A 14762-nucleotide genomic window follows, 5' to 3' on the forward strand; every position below is an offset into this window, starting at 1 on the left:
GCTGGGGGGGGGGGGGGGGGGGCGCTAGCTTCGCGTCTCCCTGGTCTGCTGGGGGGAAGCAGCTAGTACGGGGTTGCCTCACCCCGTTTGTAAGTAGGGATCCGATGTAAGTTGGATCCATGTAACCCGGGGACTGCCTGTACTTAACTACCCTGATAGGAAGGTCTTTGTAATATCCCCTGCTGAAGATTACATCAATTACTTATTCTCCTATTTTGTGCACATGGATAACAACTGATCACAGTTGTCTCTATAATAGCCCTTAATATATGTAAAGACTTATCAGGTCCCTGCCCAGTCTTCTTTTCTCAAGACTACATGCCCCTCCACCCCTTTTTTTAGCTTTTTCTCATAGGTTAAATTTTCTAAACCTTTTATCGTGTTCTCCCCCAATTTGTCCACATCTTTCTTAAATTGTGGCACCCAGAACTCTGAACACTGTACTCCTGCTCTGCTCAGCCTGATGAGGCCACAGCTGGACACTTACCTCCCGTGTCATCCATACAACACTCCGGTTAATAACCACCAGAACATTAGTTTTGTTTTTTTGTTTTTTTGCAAATGCAGGACATTCCTCATATTCAATCTGTGATCCACTATAACCTTCACATCCTTTCCAGCAGTACTGCTCCCTAGCCAACATGCCCCATTTTGTAGTTGTGCATTTGATTTTTTCTTCTTACGTGTTGTGCTTTGCACTCTTTTATTGAATTTCATCTTGTTGATTTCAGGACAATTCTCCAATTTATCAAGGATGTTTTGAATTCTAATCCTGTCCTCCAAAGTAGTAGCAACCCTTCCCAGCTTGATGTCATCTGAAAATGTTGAGCATAAGCTCCAGTCCATAATGCAAGTCATTAGTGAAAATACTAACTGGTACGTAGGGCAAACCCCCTTGAGATTCCATTATATACACCCTCCCAGTTGGGCAGTAAAAGACTGATAACTACTAGTCTTTCTATCTGTTTCGCACTCATCTGACAGGAGCTTTATCTGGGCCATACTTCCCTAATTTGCTTATAAAAATGTTACATGGGACTTTGTCAAAAGCCTTATGAAATCAAAGTTCCTAAGGATTACAGCTCCCCCACCCAACCACTATTCAAATAACACAGTTGAAGAAGAAAATTGGGGTTCACAAAAAAGTTAATTTAAAATGAACATGCAAGCCGAGATGTGTAAGCGTACAATGCTATTCAGTGCTACAAATGTGAAGTCTTTTTTCTTTTTAAAATTTCAGCTGTCAAGAAAAAATAGTAATAATTTCAATAAGCAGCATATGTGGAGCTTGGGAGACATTTGACTGTCAAATATGCCAAACAAGCAATTCATAATTGAAGGCAAACAAAGAGGATCTGAAAGAAGACTGTTCCAAGGTTACAGTATCATAGAATAGAATCATAGAATACTAGGACTGGAAGGGACCTCGAGAGGTCATTGAGTTCAGTCCCCTGCCCTCTTCTCACTTTAGACCCTCTTTATTATTTGCCACAAACTGCCCTCTGCATTTCTCTCCAGTACTCATTAAAATGTTTGGGGTTTCAGATGCTTCAAAAATGAAAGAGGAATTAACCAGCTAGTCCTTGGTGGAGTTTGTGTTTATACCTGTACTGACATCTGGTGGCTATTCTGGGTAACCGATTGTATTTCAGGCCTTTTTTCCCTCAAATCACCACGGAGAAAATGATGGAAAATGAGTGGTGGTACAAGAGAGCTCAGATATTCTTTCAGGAGATTTACCCCTCCTCTATGCCAGGACGATGAATTCCAGGAGGGACAAAAAAGGCTTTTTTCTGATGTTTAATCTTTTTTTCCTGTATCTGCATCACCAAGGAAGTCTTCCCCAGTTATCTTCAGGGGGGGGTGTGTGTGTGTGTGTGTGTGTGTGTGTGTGTGTGTGTGTGTGTGTGTGTGTGTGTGTGTGTGTGTGTGTGTGTGTGTGTGTGTGTGTGTGTGTGTGTGTGTGTGCAGGGCTCGACAAATAGAAGATTTGATGTGCAGAGTGCAGAACCGTGCAGCTGGTGAGCAGGGCTTGCTGCTGCTCGGCAAGCCCTATATATATATAAAATCTGGGGAAGAAACTAAATGCACAGCTGCAGTAATAACTTGTACTGAGAATCTATATATCAGCTTCACCTGCCTCTCCAGTTGCACTTGTTGGCAACAAAGACAGAAATTAATGTGTCTTCTGTTGTATTTGTGTAACGTAGTGGGGGTGTCAAGTATCAGAGGGGTAGCCGTGTTAGTCTGAATCTGCAAAAGCGGCGAGGAGTCCTGTGGCACCTTATAGACTAACAGAAGTGTTGGAGCATAAGCTTTCGTGGGCAAAGACCCACTTCGTCAGATGCATGTAGTGGAAATTTCCAGAGGCTGGTATAAATATGCAGGCCAGAATCGGGCTGGAGATGACGAGGTGGATCCAATCAGGGAGGATGAGACCCACTTCTAGTAGCTGATCTGGAGGTGTGAATTCCAAGAGAGGAGAAGCTGCTTTTGTAGTTAGCTAGCCATTCACAGTCTTTGTTTAATCCAGAGTTGATTGTGGCAAACTTGAAGATGAACTGTAGCTCAGCAGTTTCTCTTTGAAGTCTGGTCCTGAAGGTTTTTTTGCTGCAGGATGGCTACCTTTAGATCTGCAATTGTGTGTCCAGGGAGATTGAAGTGTTCCCCTACAGGGTTTTGTATGTTGCCACTCCTAATATCTGATTTGTGTCCATTGATTCTTTTATGTAGGGACTGTCCAGTTTGGCCGATGTATATAGCAGAGAGGCATTGTTGGCACATGATGGCATATATTACGTTAGTAGATGCTCAGGAGAATGAACCAGTGACAGTATGGCTGATCTGGTTAGGTCCTGTGATGGTGTTGCTGGTGTATATATGTGGGCAGAGTTGGCACCGAGGTTTGTTGCATGGATTGGTTCCTGAGTTAGAGTTATTATGGTGCGGTGTATAGTTGCTGGTGAGAATATGCTTCAGGTTGGCGGGATGTCTGTGGGCAAGGACTGGCCTGCCTCCCAAGGCCTGTGAAAGTGAGGGATCATTGTCCAGGATGGGTTGTAGATCACTAATGATATGTTGGAGAGGTTTTAGTTGAGGACTGTAGGTGATGGCTAGTGGTGTTCTGTTGGTTTCTTTCCTGGGCTTGTCCCGTAGCAGGAGGCTTCTGGGTACACGTCTGGCTCTATCAATCTGTCTCCTCACTACCTTGTGTGGGTATCGTAGTTTACAGAATGCTTGTTGATGATCTTGTAGGTGTAGGTCTCTTGCAGTGGGGGTGCTGTCTGCTCTGTAACCCGGTGTCCCCCTGATTCCCACTGACTCACCCAAATGTGTATTAACCGAGACACCTAGACTCAGCCTCCCAGGGAGAGAAACAAAGGGAGGAAGGCGGAGAAAAACACCTGGCTGGGAGGGGAGGCAGTTGCTGTCTGGTAAGCATGAAGAGAACAGGCTAAGTTGGGGGCTAGGGTGATGGACCCTAACCCTAGGGGCCTGAGCCACCCCGGCCCTGCCCCCGGTAGCCACGTCACGTGGCTGTGCTGTATTCTGGAAAATCAGTAAACCCCTCTCTATTCTACTGGCTGGTGGAGACTGTTCTGGCTGCTATGAGGGTGCAGGATCGGGGAAACCCCAACTCGCAGTCACAATTTATTCTTAACTGATCCATAAGTAAGAGCAGTGTATTTGCCCCTCACGACTTCTGGTTTTCTTTGCCACTCTCAGATGATTTCCCAATGAGGAATAAGTCTGTCGCTGTTAACTTTTTAGAAGTCTCAGAGGGGTAGCTGTGCTAGTATGTATCTACAAAAACAACAAGGAGTTATCTGGCACTTTGGAGACTAACAGATGTATTAGGGCAGTGTTTCCAAATTTTATTTGGCCACAGAACCCTTTTAAACTAGAAAGAATTTTGCGGAACCCCTAATAACAGTCTTATATATGAAGCTAAAAAAGCAGACCACAAATAAGTAAGGATAATAATAAACAAATTCTAAACAAGGTTATGAGATCAACATTTAGTTTAATTGCACATATTTAAAAACAAAAATCACATTTAATGTGTACAAAACATAAAGCTCAAAAACTAATATGCATTATATTGGCAGTTTTCAATGTGAAGAGTGGTTTTGCCTTGCGATAGTCACCTGACTTCTGTATGTAGAAGCAGGGCTGTGTGCTGACTGCCCATATCTTCACACATAATTTTGAAGTCTTGATTATAATGGTCGAATTTTTATATAATTAATAATCTGCATTGCTTCGTTCAACACATTTTTAAGAGAGGGAGAAATATTCTTATCTATCAGTGCATGTCTGTGAAGTGACTGCTGGTGTAGTTTGGTGCTACATATACGCATTCATTCACCCTCGTGATCCACACTCCCTGAGAGTGAGTATGGGTATTTACGGAGGTATATAACAGGTGATTGCACCACTGATTGACTATGCAGTGCTGAGTAGTAACATCATCATTCCCACTCTGGCTAAGCTGGCATTACACATGGCAAACACAAATAAAAATTGTTTTCAATAAAATTCATAAATGCTTAAATATTAATTATTTTTTTAATCATAAAATGTTACTGTAATGGAATTTTCTTGCAGAACCCTTATTTTTACTTCGCAGAACCCCAGGGCTCAGTGGAACACCATTTGGGAAACACCGTATCAGGGCATAAGCTTTTGTGGGTAAAACCAACTTCATAGGATGAATTGGAGTGCAACTCATCTGATTAAATGGGTTTTACCCACAAAAGCTTATGCCCTAATAAATCTGTTAGTTTCGAACGTGCCGCAGGACTCCTCGTAACTTTTTAGAAGAGGAAATTAAAACTGGCATTTCAGTATTAGCTGATGTAACATTTTTCTATTCCGTTGTATCATTTTACCACCTACCCATTGTTTTCTTTGCACAAATGCATGAAAGGAAATACGTTCCTGGCAAGAATACTTAGTCATTAAGAAAGTGATGCTACCTTGGGTGTAGTTCAAATTGAATCTCTGCCTAAATTTGCTAGAAGAGGGGGGGGGGGGGAGGAAGGGAATATGGAAATTATTCCACCCATTCTTATGGTCATTTTCAGTGTAATAGTTGGATAAAAGCTCACAAAAACCATGCTTTTAAAAAAAAATTTTTTTTATTCTACAACAAAAATGCCCATCCCAGGCTTTGGGGACCCCTGAGACATGCATTTAAAAAAAAAAAAATTAAAACCACATAAAATGATATCTAGCTCTGATGTAGCAATTTTCATCAGTCAAGCCCAAGCTTTACAAAGGATGTCAACATCATTATCTCCATTTTCCAAATTGGAAAACGGAGGCACAGAGAGATAAAGGGACTTGTCCAAAGTCACCCAGCAGGCCAGGGGCTGAGCTGTGAACAGAAACCAGGTCTCCTAAGTAAGTCCTACTCTGGTGCTCTACCCATGTAGAGCCTCTATGTAGCTTCCCAGATTTCCCCAAGTACTCCCAATACAAGATCCCCTCACAGCTGGAAAAATCTAAGTAAGAACTTAACTCCAACCTCCTATTGAATAACTGGGTCTAATTTATTCTTCCTCACATATATTAGTTTGTATTTTTCTACTGTGAACCTTGGCCCCACTCAAGTAATAATGGCAGTATTGAGGTACTGCCTAGGAGACCCCGTGATAAACTAAGATCCCTTAGTGCTAGGCGCTGTACAAAAATAGTGACTCTTTTTGCTCAAAAAGCAAGTAACTTCCTAAATTCTAAGGACAATCTTCCATCTAGTTCCATGCACCTTCATATAGCCCGATGATGTCAACAGTGGCTCATTGAGAACACTGGTTCTACTCACATGGAACAAGTTTCAGGACCAGAGCCTGAATTCTTCCTGTCTGTGTCTAATTATTCTAGGCTCCATTATATTATTTCTCAGTGAGGTTTGAAATAGTTCTGAGCTTAGGACATGAGGCAAATTTAATTACTATATTTATCTCTTCTTTGAGCTCATTAATAAAGAAATTAAATAAAACCTAAACCTACTCCTTGCTCCATTCCATTGAAGCACTCTCTCAGTTTGGTATCATCACCAGTTTACAGTCCTCTAACCAGTTTCCAATCCATGTTAAACAGCAGTATTTCTCAATCAATCTCAAAAGTCGGCTCAAGACCGCTTCAATATATTTATTCTTAATATAGGCACAGAGAGTTAAAGGGAGAGAGAGAAAGAGAGAGTTCTGTTACTATGTCAAAAGTTTATTTGAAAATGATACTGGTGTAGACAGTTACAATATAACAGTGTTTCTCACAGTAGTCCATGAAACCACTTTGAGAAACCTGCTGATTGGCCACGCCAGTTTGTTTATTTACTGGCGCCATGGCCACGGAGCCTCGTGGCTCCTATTAGCTCCGTTTCACCGTTCACAGTGAAGGGGAGCTGTGGGAAGTGATGGCTTGACCCACGCCACTTCCTGCAGTTCCCTTTGGCTATGAACAGTGAAATGGAGCCAATAGGAGCCAGAAGGCTCCATGGCCACAGCGTCAGTAAATAAACAAACCAGCGTGGCCAGTTAGCAGATTTCTCAAAGTGGTTTCGTGGACTACTTTGAGAAACACTGTTATATTGTAACTGTCTACACCAGTATCATTTTCAAATAAAGTTTTGACATAGTAACAAATCTCTCTCTTTTTCTCTCTCTCCCTTTAACTCTCTGTGCCTATATTAAGAATAAATATATTGAACCGGTCTTGAGCTGACTTTTGAGATTGATTAAGATATATCTTTAAACTAATGCATTTGCAATTTGATTTTTTTTTTTAAAGCAAATCTGTCTGGCATTATGTGCGCTGTAGGGATGGCATTTTGTTTGGCAGGAGCAAAGTAAGGCCAAACGTGAGTTTTTTTGAAAGCCACATCTTATCAACCTGAGTTACTCACTGCTCACAGAACATGAGAGGTGCAGATTCTGCGGTCCAATAGCTTCTGCTTATTCTCAAATTTTTGTTTCATTTACCCAAGAGACAGAAAAATGTGTGAAAAACCCCCAGCTTTATTTCACAGACTGATATGAAAACGTTTAAATTAGTCCAAACAATAGAAAAACTGTCACTATGAGTAGGACCAGCCAGCTACTGCATGTTTTACTGTGTATTTTTGCAGCTGTATCAACACTGTTAAATATCTAATAAGATTTTATAGTTTTGAAATGGATTTTTTTTAAATTAGTGCAATTACAATCTAGCAAATGATGTGATTCCTCAACACAGATGAATGGCTCCATTGACAGTAACCTAAATATAAGGGAATTGTTAAAAAGGACACACATGACATTACAATGGGAACCAATTTCCCATCCAGTGTTACAGACACAACATTCTTTCCCTCGGAGTCAGTTGGAGTGTGAACTTTTACTACACCAAGTGTATGATTTGGCCGTTTGTTGGGAAACCGGCAGAATTTCAACTGAACCAAACCAGTGCTTTCACCACTGCCCTGGGATCTTTTGCCAAGGTAAAATCTTGTCCGTTCCCCCTCTCACCCCTCAAGCCTTCATAGTTTGTTACTTCATTGAGCCAAGATTTCACCCACTCAGTCCACAAAGCACCGGACTCCAAATGCCCTAAGGGACCAGTATTGGAGGGTGAATTTGGAGACAACGTTGCTGTGGTTAAGCTCATACTTTAGCAGTCTGAGACAAGGCTTTTCTGTTCTGCCTTGATTTGTCTTTACACCACTGTAAGCAGGGAGGTAAAGCACCTCAAAAATGTTAAAGCCCCATTTATATACATTCTAAGGTATACACCAGGATAGGATTAAATAACAAATTGCTGGTACTGTGAAGAGGGTTCATACCAGAATAAATGAGAGCCTGGTGGCCATGCGCTATCATTTCCATTTTAAATCAGTTTTCACTTTTATTTTAAATAACCACCAAGTTGTGTTATCTGGTGCTATTAAAAACAGTACAGTAACCTCAACCCCTTTCCCTCAGCTGCTCCAACCATCCTGGAACTCCATGAATACTTGCATTCTCCTTTACACCAGTATGATTATCTCCTCCTAGTGGCAATTTTTAACCCTGTAGTGTTTATGGTCCAAGATAAAACTCAGAGACGAAGTAAGAGTCACTTTTAGCCTGATGTGATCTGTAATGACGTAGTAATTTGTAGCAGGGATAGGGTGAGTATTCAGTTATGGACTTTCCTTTAATCACTCAGCTCTAACACAAGATATCAAGAAGGATTTTGATTGGGTTTAAAGAGGGCTTTAATCTACTACTTCACCTGCCATCTGCAGAGAAAATCCTCCAAAACCCCACCTCTCTGTTGAATCTCAGCTTTTGATGTGTCCCCACAGCTTCCCTGGAGCCCTTGAAGAGCGCTGTTAACCGATCCACCAGCACAAAGACTGAGCATGTCACCTCTAACATTCTCGCTCCCATCAAGACCAAGAATGAGCACTCCAGGTTGGAAAGTATCTCCTCAATGCATTAGCACGAATGTGCCACTCAGCTTACAGTGGCACATTTATGCCATTCTGCAAATCAAAGCAACAGCTGAACACGACAGTTATTGGGAGTGTCAAAAGATTCAACAAAATGAGGAGGTCAGACTTTGTGGATTTCAACAAGAATTGCAGGGTCCCCAGTGCCTTGTAGGATCTCATCCCATATGGGAAGATCTGAAGACATAACAGGTGTCTAAAGATGGAACTCTACTGGGAAGAGAGAGTTCTGGAGAACATGCAGAAGAAAACTGGAAAACCTAAACCAAGTAATTGGAAGCAGCAAATAAGTTTGGCAAATGGAGACACACTTCACAAAATAAAATTAGTGATGCCACAGGAAAAATGATAATATTTGAAACAGAATTTTATAAGTTTTATACATAGCAAAATACACCATTAATACATTTTTGTTCCAATTCAATACACACGTTGCCTGAACCCTAAATATAAAATTTTCCCATGATGAGATGACGAGATTAGGTTCTATGTAAAAATACGAGCCCCAAATACAGAGCTATTTTGTTGTCAAGCATGTTGGTTTTCACTTTGACCTAGAAAATGAATGTCAGATTTAGTTTAAAAATATTTTCACAGACGTTCCAAAAAGAAGTACAAGGGAATCAATTTTGGACAGGCTGCAATTTTGATTCCCAGCTTGATCTATGACGTAGGGGTCATGCTAGGATTTGTGGATTCCAACTTCACATTGTGGATCATCACAATCCAATGCTGAATTTCTGAGTTGCTGTTGTTTTGCAAACAGGGACATAAGGGCTCCATTTATATTTAAATGGGGTTTCTTGCTGTTCACTGTCAGTGGCGAAGAATCATATTGACTTCATGTTCAGCTATGGGATGCAGCATTTAAATGTACTGTTCTTCATCTTTGTCATTAATGAGCAGTGACCACTTGCCAGCTTCTTCCTCTATAAAATTGCCACCTCTGGGTAGCTTGTCTGAAGTCAGAGATGAAAGAGACACTTGACTAATCTGATCCCAAGCAGTTGGCCTGGGTGACTCCCGTCTCCTATCATCCATCCCAATATGAACACTGATTTGGGAAGGAGTCAGTGGCTTCATGCGGCCTTGAGCTTGGGCTTCATACCTTTCTGCTCCTGGCTTCTTGTAGCTAGGAAAGGTGGAATAGAAAAGCTTAGGATTACCCAGCAGCTTTAAGAGCCTGTGCAGAAAACTGACAACTGTGTCAAAGTGTTGGACATTTGTGATTAACCATCATTAACGCTATGATTTTGTCACAGAGCCTATGGAAGTCATGGAACATGTGATGACTTCCAGAGATTCTGTGACTTCAGCCCACAGCAGCTGGGAGCTGAAGGTTGCCTCTGCAATTCCCACCCACCATAGGCAGTGGGAGAACTCAGAGGCCCGCCTGAGTTCCCAGTCACAGTAGTGATGGGGAAACCTGACAGCTCCTGGCTGCCATGAGTGGCAAGGGGACCCTACAGCACCAAGCAACAGATGATGGGAACCCTGAAGCTCTGAGCCCCCAGAGACAGTGGAGGGGGGGAGCCTGAAGCTCCAAGGTGGGGAAATGTCAGCGGGGCAGCTTTCTATTTTGTCAGGGATATTTTCAGTAAAAGTTACAGACAGATCATGGGCTTCCACCAATTTTTCTTTATTGCCTGTGACTTTTAGTATAAATATCCATGACAAAAATCTTAAGCCTTAATCATTATCTTCTACTTGTACTGCAGAAGGGGAAATAACGATACAGCACTGCTCACATGGTGGACCATTTCCTTGGTGGATCTAGTGCACTCTTATGCTCTGGGATAAGAAAAGCCCACGAGTGCCAACATTTTAGATCTTCTCCACAGATTCTTTGAAAAAATTAAGCTCCCAGCCGTTCTGGCTGCTAAGGTAATTATCATGTACGGGATTAGGAACTGCGGTCTCCTTGAGTCCAGAGCCAAATAAGTTTTGGATAATTTCCCAGCACCTTACCATGATTTCTAGCATTAGACTATACATGTGTAGTATCAAATGAGATTGAGATTGAAAACAAAGGGAAATCCTCATAGAAATTCCCCACCAGCGGACACCTGAGCATGTACATAACTCTACTCAAATTAATACTCCCACATTAATGACACATGAGCAAACTTAGACATGTGCTTAAGCATTTGCAAGATTGGGCTCATAATGCCAGAAGTGATTCCCCATATTAGATTCCATTAAAAAATACAGTCAGAACCCACTGAGGTAAAAATATGCTTTGTCCATTGTCAGCCTTTATTGGAAGTGTGTATCAATTTGAGACACTTGAAAGAAGCCTGGTTTTCAGAATATGGGTGCTCAGCATTTTCTGAAGTACAGGTGTCTCAGGTAGCTCCCCTGACCCCCCTCCCCTCCCCCCCCCCCCCCCCCCCCCGAAAAAAGGCAGTTAAAACCACTAGGCATTTAAAAAAATATTGGCTTCTAGTTACAGTTCAAATATATCAATCCTAGTGAAGGACGACACATTATGAACCACCAAATGGACAAGAATAAATGCATTCTTTGTTGCTTCCTCCCCCCCCCTTCTCTGTCTCATTTATAGTTGAGTACACAAACAGAAATACTAGGGTAAATCCATCGGTAACTCATTTTTGAAAGCATCAGTTAATGCTGATTTTTCAAGAAACAATTGTTTGAAGGATTGTCATCACAAGCTCATTTGGTATTCACCACCCCACCAGTCATCAGCCCAGCTGCACTTTAAGTGGCTCTCAAACACAGCGGCACAAGTGTTGTACCATGTCTGAGTTTTAGCTCCTACTTAAAAAATAATAATTGGAGTGGGAATATATCAAGCATTCTCCCAATAATGTTATTGCTCTTTTTTTGGAGGGGAGGGAGGGACCAAGGATTAGATAACATAACCCTCCACTAGCAAATCATTTGGTAATTTTATGTTTATTGCAGCCCATAGACATGGCACTCATATAAGCTCCAAAGCCAATAGTCTAGTGTTCATTACTGACTGCTCTATGCAAAACTTACCATTTCAGTTGCAGGGAAGATAGTACCACAGATACTGATGAAGCTGCCATTGCAGCTGATCCCATCCATGGCTGCAGCACAATTCCAATAGGCATGAACACACCTAACGAAGGACAATATATAAAACTAATCTGGTCTCTTAAAATATAGAATATTCAGTCTCTGTAATTTTAAAATGGGAAAATCTAACATTTGTTAAATGGGCAGACAGTCCCGGAGCCTGACTCGTGGGGACCTCGATAAACAAGGATCTCTCAACATAAGTTTACATGGGGTTTTTCAAACACTGGTTCAGTCCTGCACTCGGATTCAAATGGTAGACACGCTTGTATCCATGAGAAATGCTTTGTGCACATGCAAGGGTATGTCCTTGCATGGATCCAGCTGCGGGACTGTGGCCAAAGGTAAGATGTACTATTTGTCCCTCTGTTACTGTTGAAATAAAGCAAACAAACAAAGAGAAAAGCCTGGACAGCAATTCAGGTGACAGGGAGAGAAAGGATTACGGAAGATTGAGGAGAGGACTTGAAGAGGTAGGTTTTCAGGAGGCATCTGAAGGAGGAAAGGGTGCTGGTGGGAGAGGACAGAGAAAGCACTAAAATGAGAGGACTATAAAATAGGGGAAAGAAAAAACAAGAGGAGATAAGATTATTTAGGGCTTTGCAAATGAGAAATATGAGTCAGATATGGTTATGACAGGGATCTGATGGGGACTTTATGAGCAGGGAAGCTAGAAAGGAGAAAGTTACAGTATTCAAGGCAAGATGATGACGTGTATGAAGAAGAGGTTTATCACAAGGGACAAGAGGAAACGGAGGATTTTGGAGATCTGAAAACAAAAGACATGACTCTTTAAATGGTTTAGTTAGCTATGTAGCCCACTGTGCTTTACACAGTACTTAAAAATAAAAACTTTGGGCCTAGTCCTGAGCTCCTCAATCGCTGCTCTCAAGTTCTGTAAGAAAGGCAGCCATTTAGCAGTGGCTGGGTTGGAAGCAGGTAGGAATAAAAATCCCAAACAAAACACAAATGTACTTCTTTGACCACAGCTCTCTCCTGCTGTCCTTCATGTCATTTGACTTACATCGGAAGTGGTCTGAGGCATGGCTTAGTTCATTGTGTTTATACAATATATGAATATGCAGTCAAAGCTTGGCTCATGTTGAGTATTAGGGTTGTTGTACGCATGTATAAAGACAACCTTCAATACCATAGCAAAGTATCAGATTTTTATATTTTCCCAAAAGCTGTAATCCATAACACAACCCTGGGAGCAGACTGTGATTATCATCTCCCTTTGGGTATGTCTACACTACCACCCTAGTTCGAACTTGGGTGGTTAATGTAGTCAATCGAAGTTGCAAATGAAGCCCGGGATTTAAATATACCGGGCTTCATTTGCATCTTGCCGGGCGCCGCCATTTTTAAATCCCCGAGCTTGTTGAGGTGTAATGGCACCTTGAGGTGTAATGGCAGTTCAAATTAGAAAGCTTAATTCGAACTACCTACTCCGTGCCGCATGTAGCCGCAGGCACGGAGTCCAAACTACCGGGGATTTAAAAATGGCAGCGCCCGGCAAGATGCAAATGAAGCCCGGGATATTTAAATCCCAGGCTTCATTTGCAACTTCGATTGACTACATTAACCACCCTAGTTCGAACTAGGGTGGTAGTGTAGACATACCCTTTGAGTGAGAGAGAGAGAGAGTGAGAGAAAGAGAGAGCTATGCATGGGCAGTCAGTGAAAGCAGGGCTGGGGGAAGGCAAGCTCCCAGTCCCACCCCACCCCTTTATCCAAGACCCCGCCTCCCACCATGGGAGTAGATGGGCAGGGACATGTGTCCCAGCTTCCCTGGCAGGAGCACAGGGACACAGGCAGGTGGGTAGCTCCAGCCTCCCTGGCCCCAGAGCATGGGCGCTAAGGGCAGCAACACTCTGCCCCCAAAACACCTTCAGTAGGCATTCTGGGGGTGGAGTGTGAGCAGGGCCAGGCTAGCTGTTAGGGAAGGCTGTGTCTTTCCCCTCTTAGCATACCAACTGCCCATGGAGCTATGTGAGTTTCCCAGGGCTGCACAGCCAATGGAATTCGGTGTCGTTGTAGCCATGTTGATCTTGGGCTATGAGAGAGACACAAGGTGGATGAGGTAATATCTGTTATTGGACTAGTTTCTGTCAGTGGCAGGGACAAGCTTTTGAGCTTCATAGAGCTCTTCAGGTCTGGGGAAGGTAACCAGAGTGTCTAAGCTAAATACAATCTGTAGCAAATTATTAATCATGTCGGCTTCACACATGCTATAGGAGACCACTTTTAAAAAAAAACACTATAAGCCATGGACTTAACAGACATTGGCTTTATGACTCTCTACAATAATTTGTAACACATCTTACTGTCAGATAACCCTTCATTTTAAACAGTCTTGACTGTGAATCCTTTATGCTTAATGATCTCTCCCATCTTGTATTTCTCTGAGACACCCTGTGTGCTTTCCCACACCTGAAGGAGAGCTCTGTGAAGCTCAGAAGCTTGTCCCTTCCACCAACAGAAGTTGGTCCAGTAAAATATTATCTCGCCTCCCTTGTCTTTCTCAACAAATGTCGGGAGCAGGTTTCAGAAGCTCTGACAAGCTGAGTGCTAGCGGTTGCCTACCTGCCGCTATAGGTATCCCAAGCAGATTGTAAATTAAGGCAAGGACCAGATTTATTCGTATTCTTCGTACTGTCCTCTTTGATAGATGAATACTAGCAACCACATCCAGTAAGTCATTCTGCAAGACAAAAGCGCAGTGAAACAGTCCCGCTTCAGACATGTCTCAGAACAAACATAAGGAAAAAGATCACGCTGAACAACTGAACTCACTCGAATCAGAACCACATCTGCAGCTTCAATGGCAACATCTGTGCCTGTTCCAATAGCAATGCCAATGTCCGCTCCTGCCAGTGCTGGGGAATCGTTTACTCCATCTCCAACCATGGCAACCTTCTTCCCTTCATTCTGGAGTTCCTGAACCTTTGCCACTTTGTGAGAGGGCAGAACCTCAGCAAAGACCTTTTTGATGCCAACCTACAAGCAGGGAAAGCAAAAACACAGGAGAGTATATAGTTATGCTCAGGGCTCGCCGAACCGCGGCGAGCTCTGCTCGCCAGCTGCGCTGTCTGGCGATCTGCGCATGTTCAGATGGTTCTGCGCATGCGCAAATCACCCAAACACGGCTCTTCCGGGTTGCAATCTACTCACCACGGGCAAGTAGATTACATTATTTGTCGAGCCCTGCTTATACTCT

General features: G+C 42.6%; 1 protein-coding gene across 4 annotated transcripts in view; it reads right to left on the reverse strand.

The window, feature by feature from the left end:
- Positions 1-6775: 6775 nt before the first annotated feature.
- The window catches only part of ATP7B (ATPase copper transporting beta), a 78070-nt gene continuing 70083 nt past the window's right edge, over positions 6776-14762 (reverse strand). For all 4 annotated transcript variants that reach the window (XM_075919099.1, XM_006124896.4, XM_006124894.4 and 1 more), the window contains exons 18-21: positions 14339-14542; positions 14129-14246; positions 11483-11585; positions 6776-9608 (exon numbers count right to left, since the gene is read on the reverse strand). In XM_075919099.1, coding sequence (XP_075775214.1) covers positions 9344-9608; positions 11483-11585; positions 14129-14246; positions 14339-14542 — 690 coding nt within the window. In that variant the 3' untranslated portion in view covers positions 6776-9343. The remainder of the gene's footprint in view (positions 9609-11482; positions 11586-14128; positions 14247-14338; positions 14543-14762) is intronic.

The sequence above is a fragment of the Pelodiscus sinensis genome, chromosome 1 (assembly GCF_049634645.1).
Source record: "Pelodiscus sinensis isolate JC-2024 chromosome 1, ASM4963464v1, whole genome shotgun sequence".
Lineage (NCBI taxonomy): Eukaryota > Metazoa > Chordata > Testudines > Trionychidae > Pelodiscus > Pelodiscus sinensis.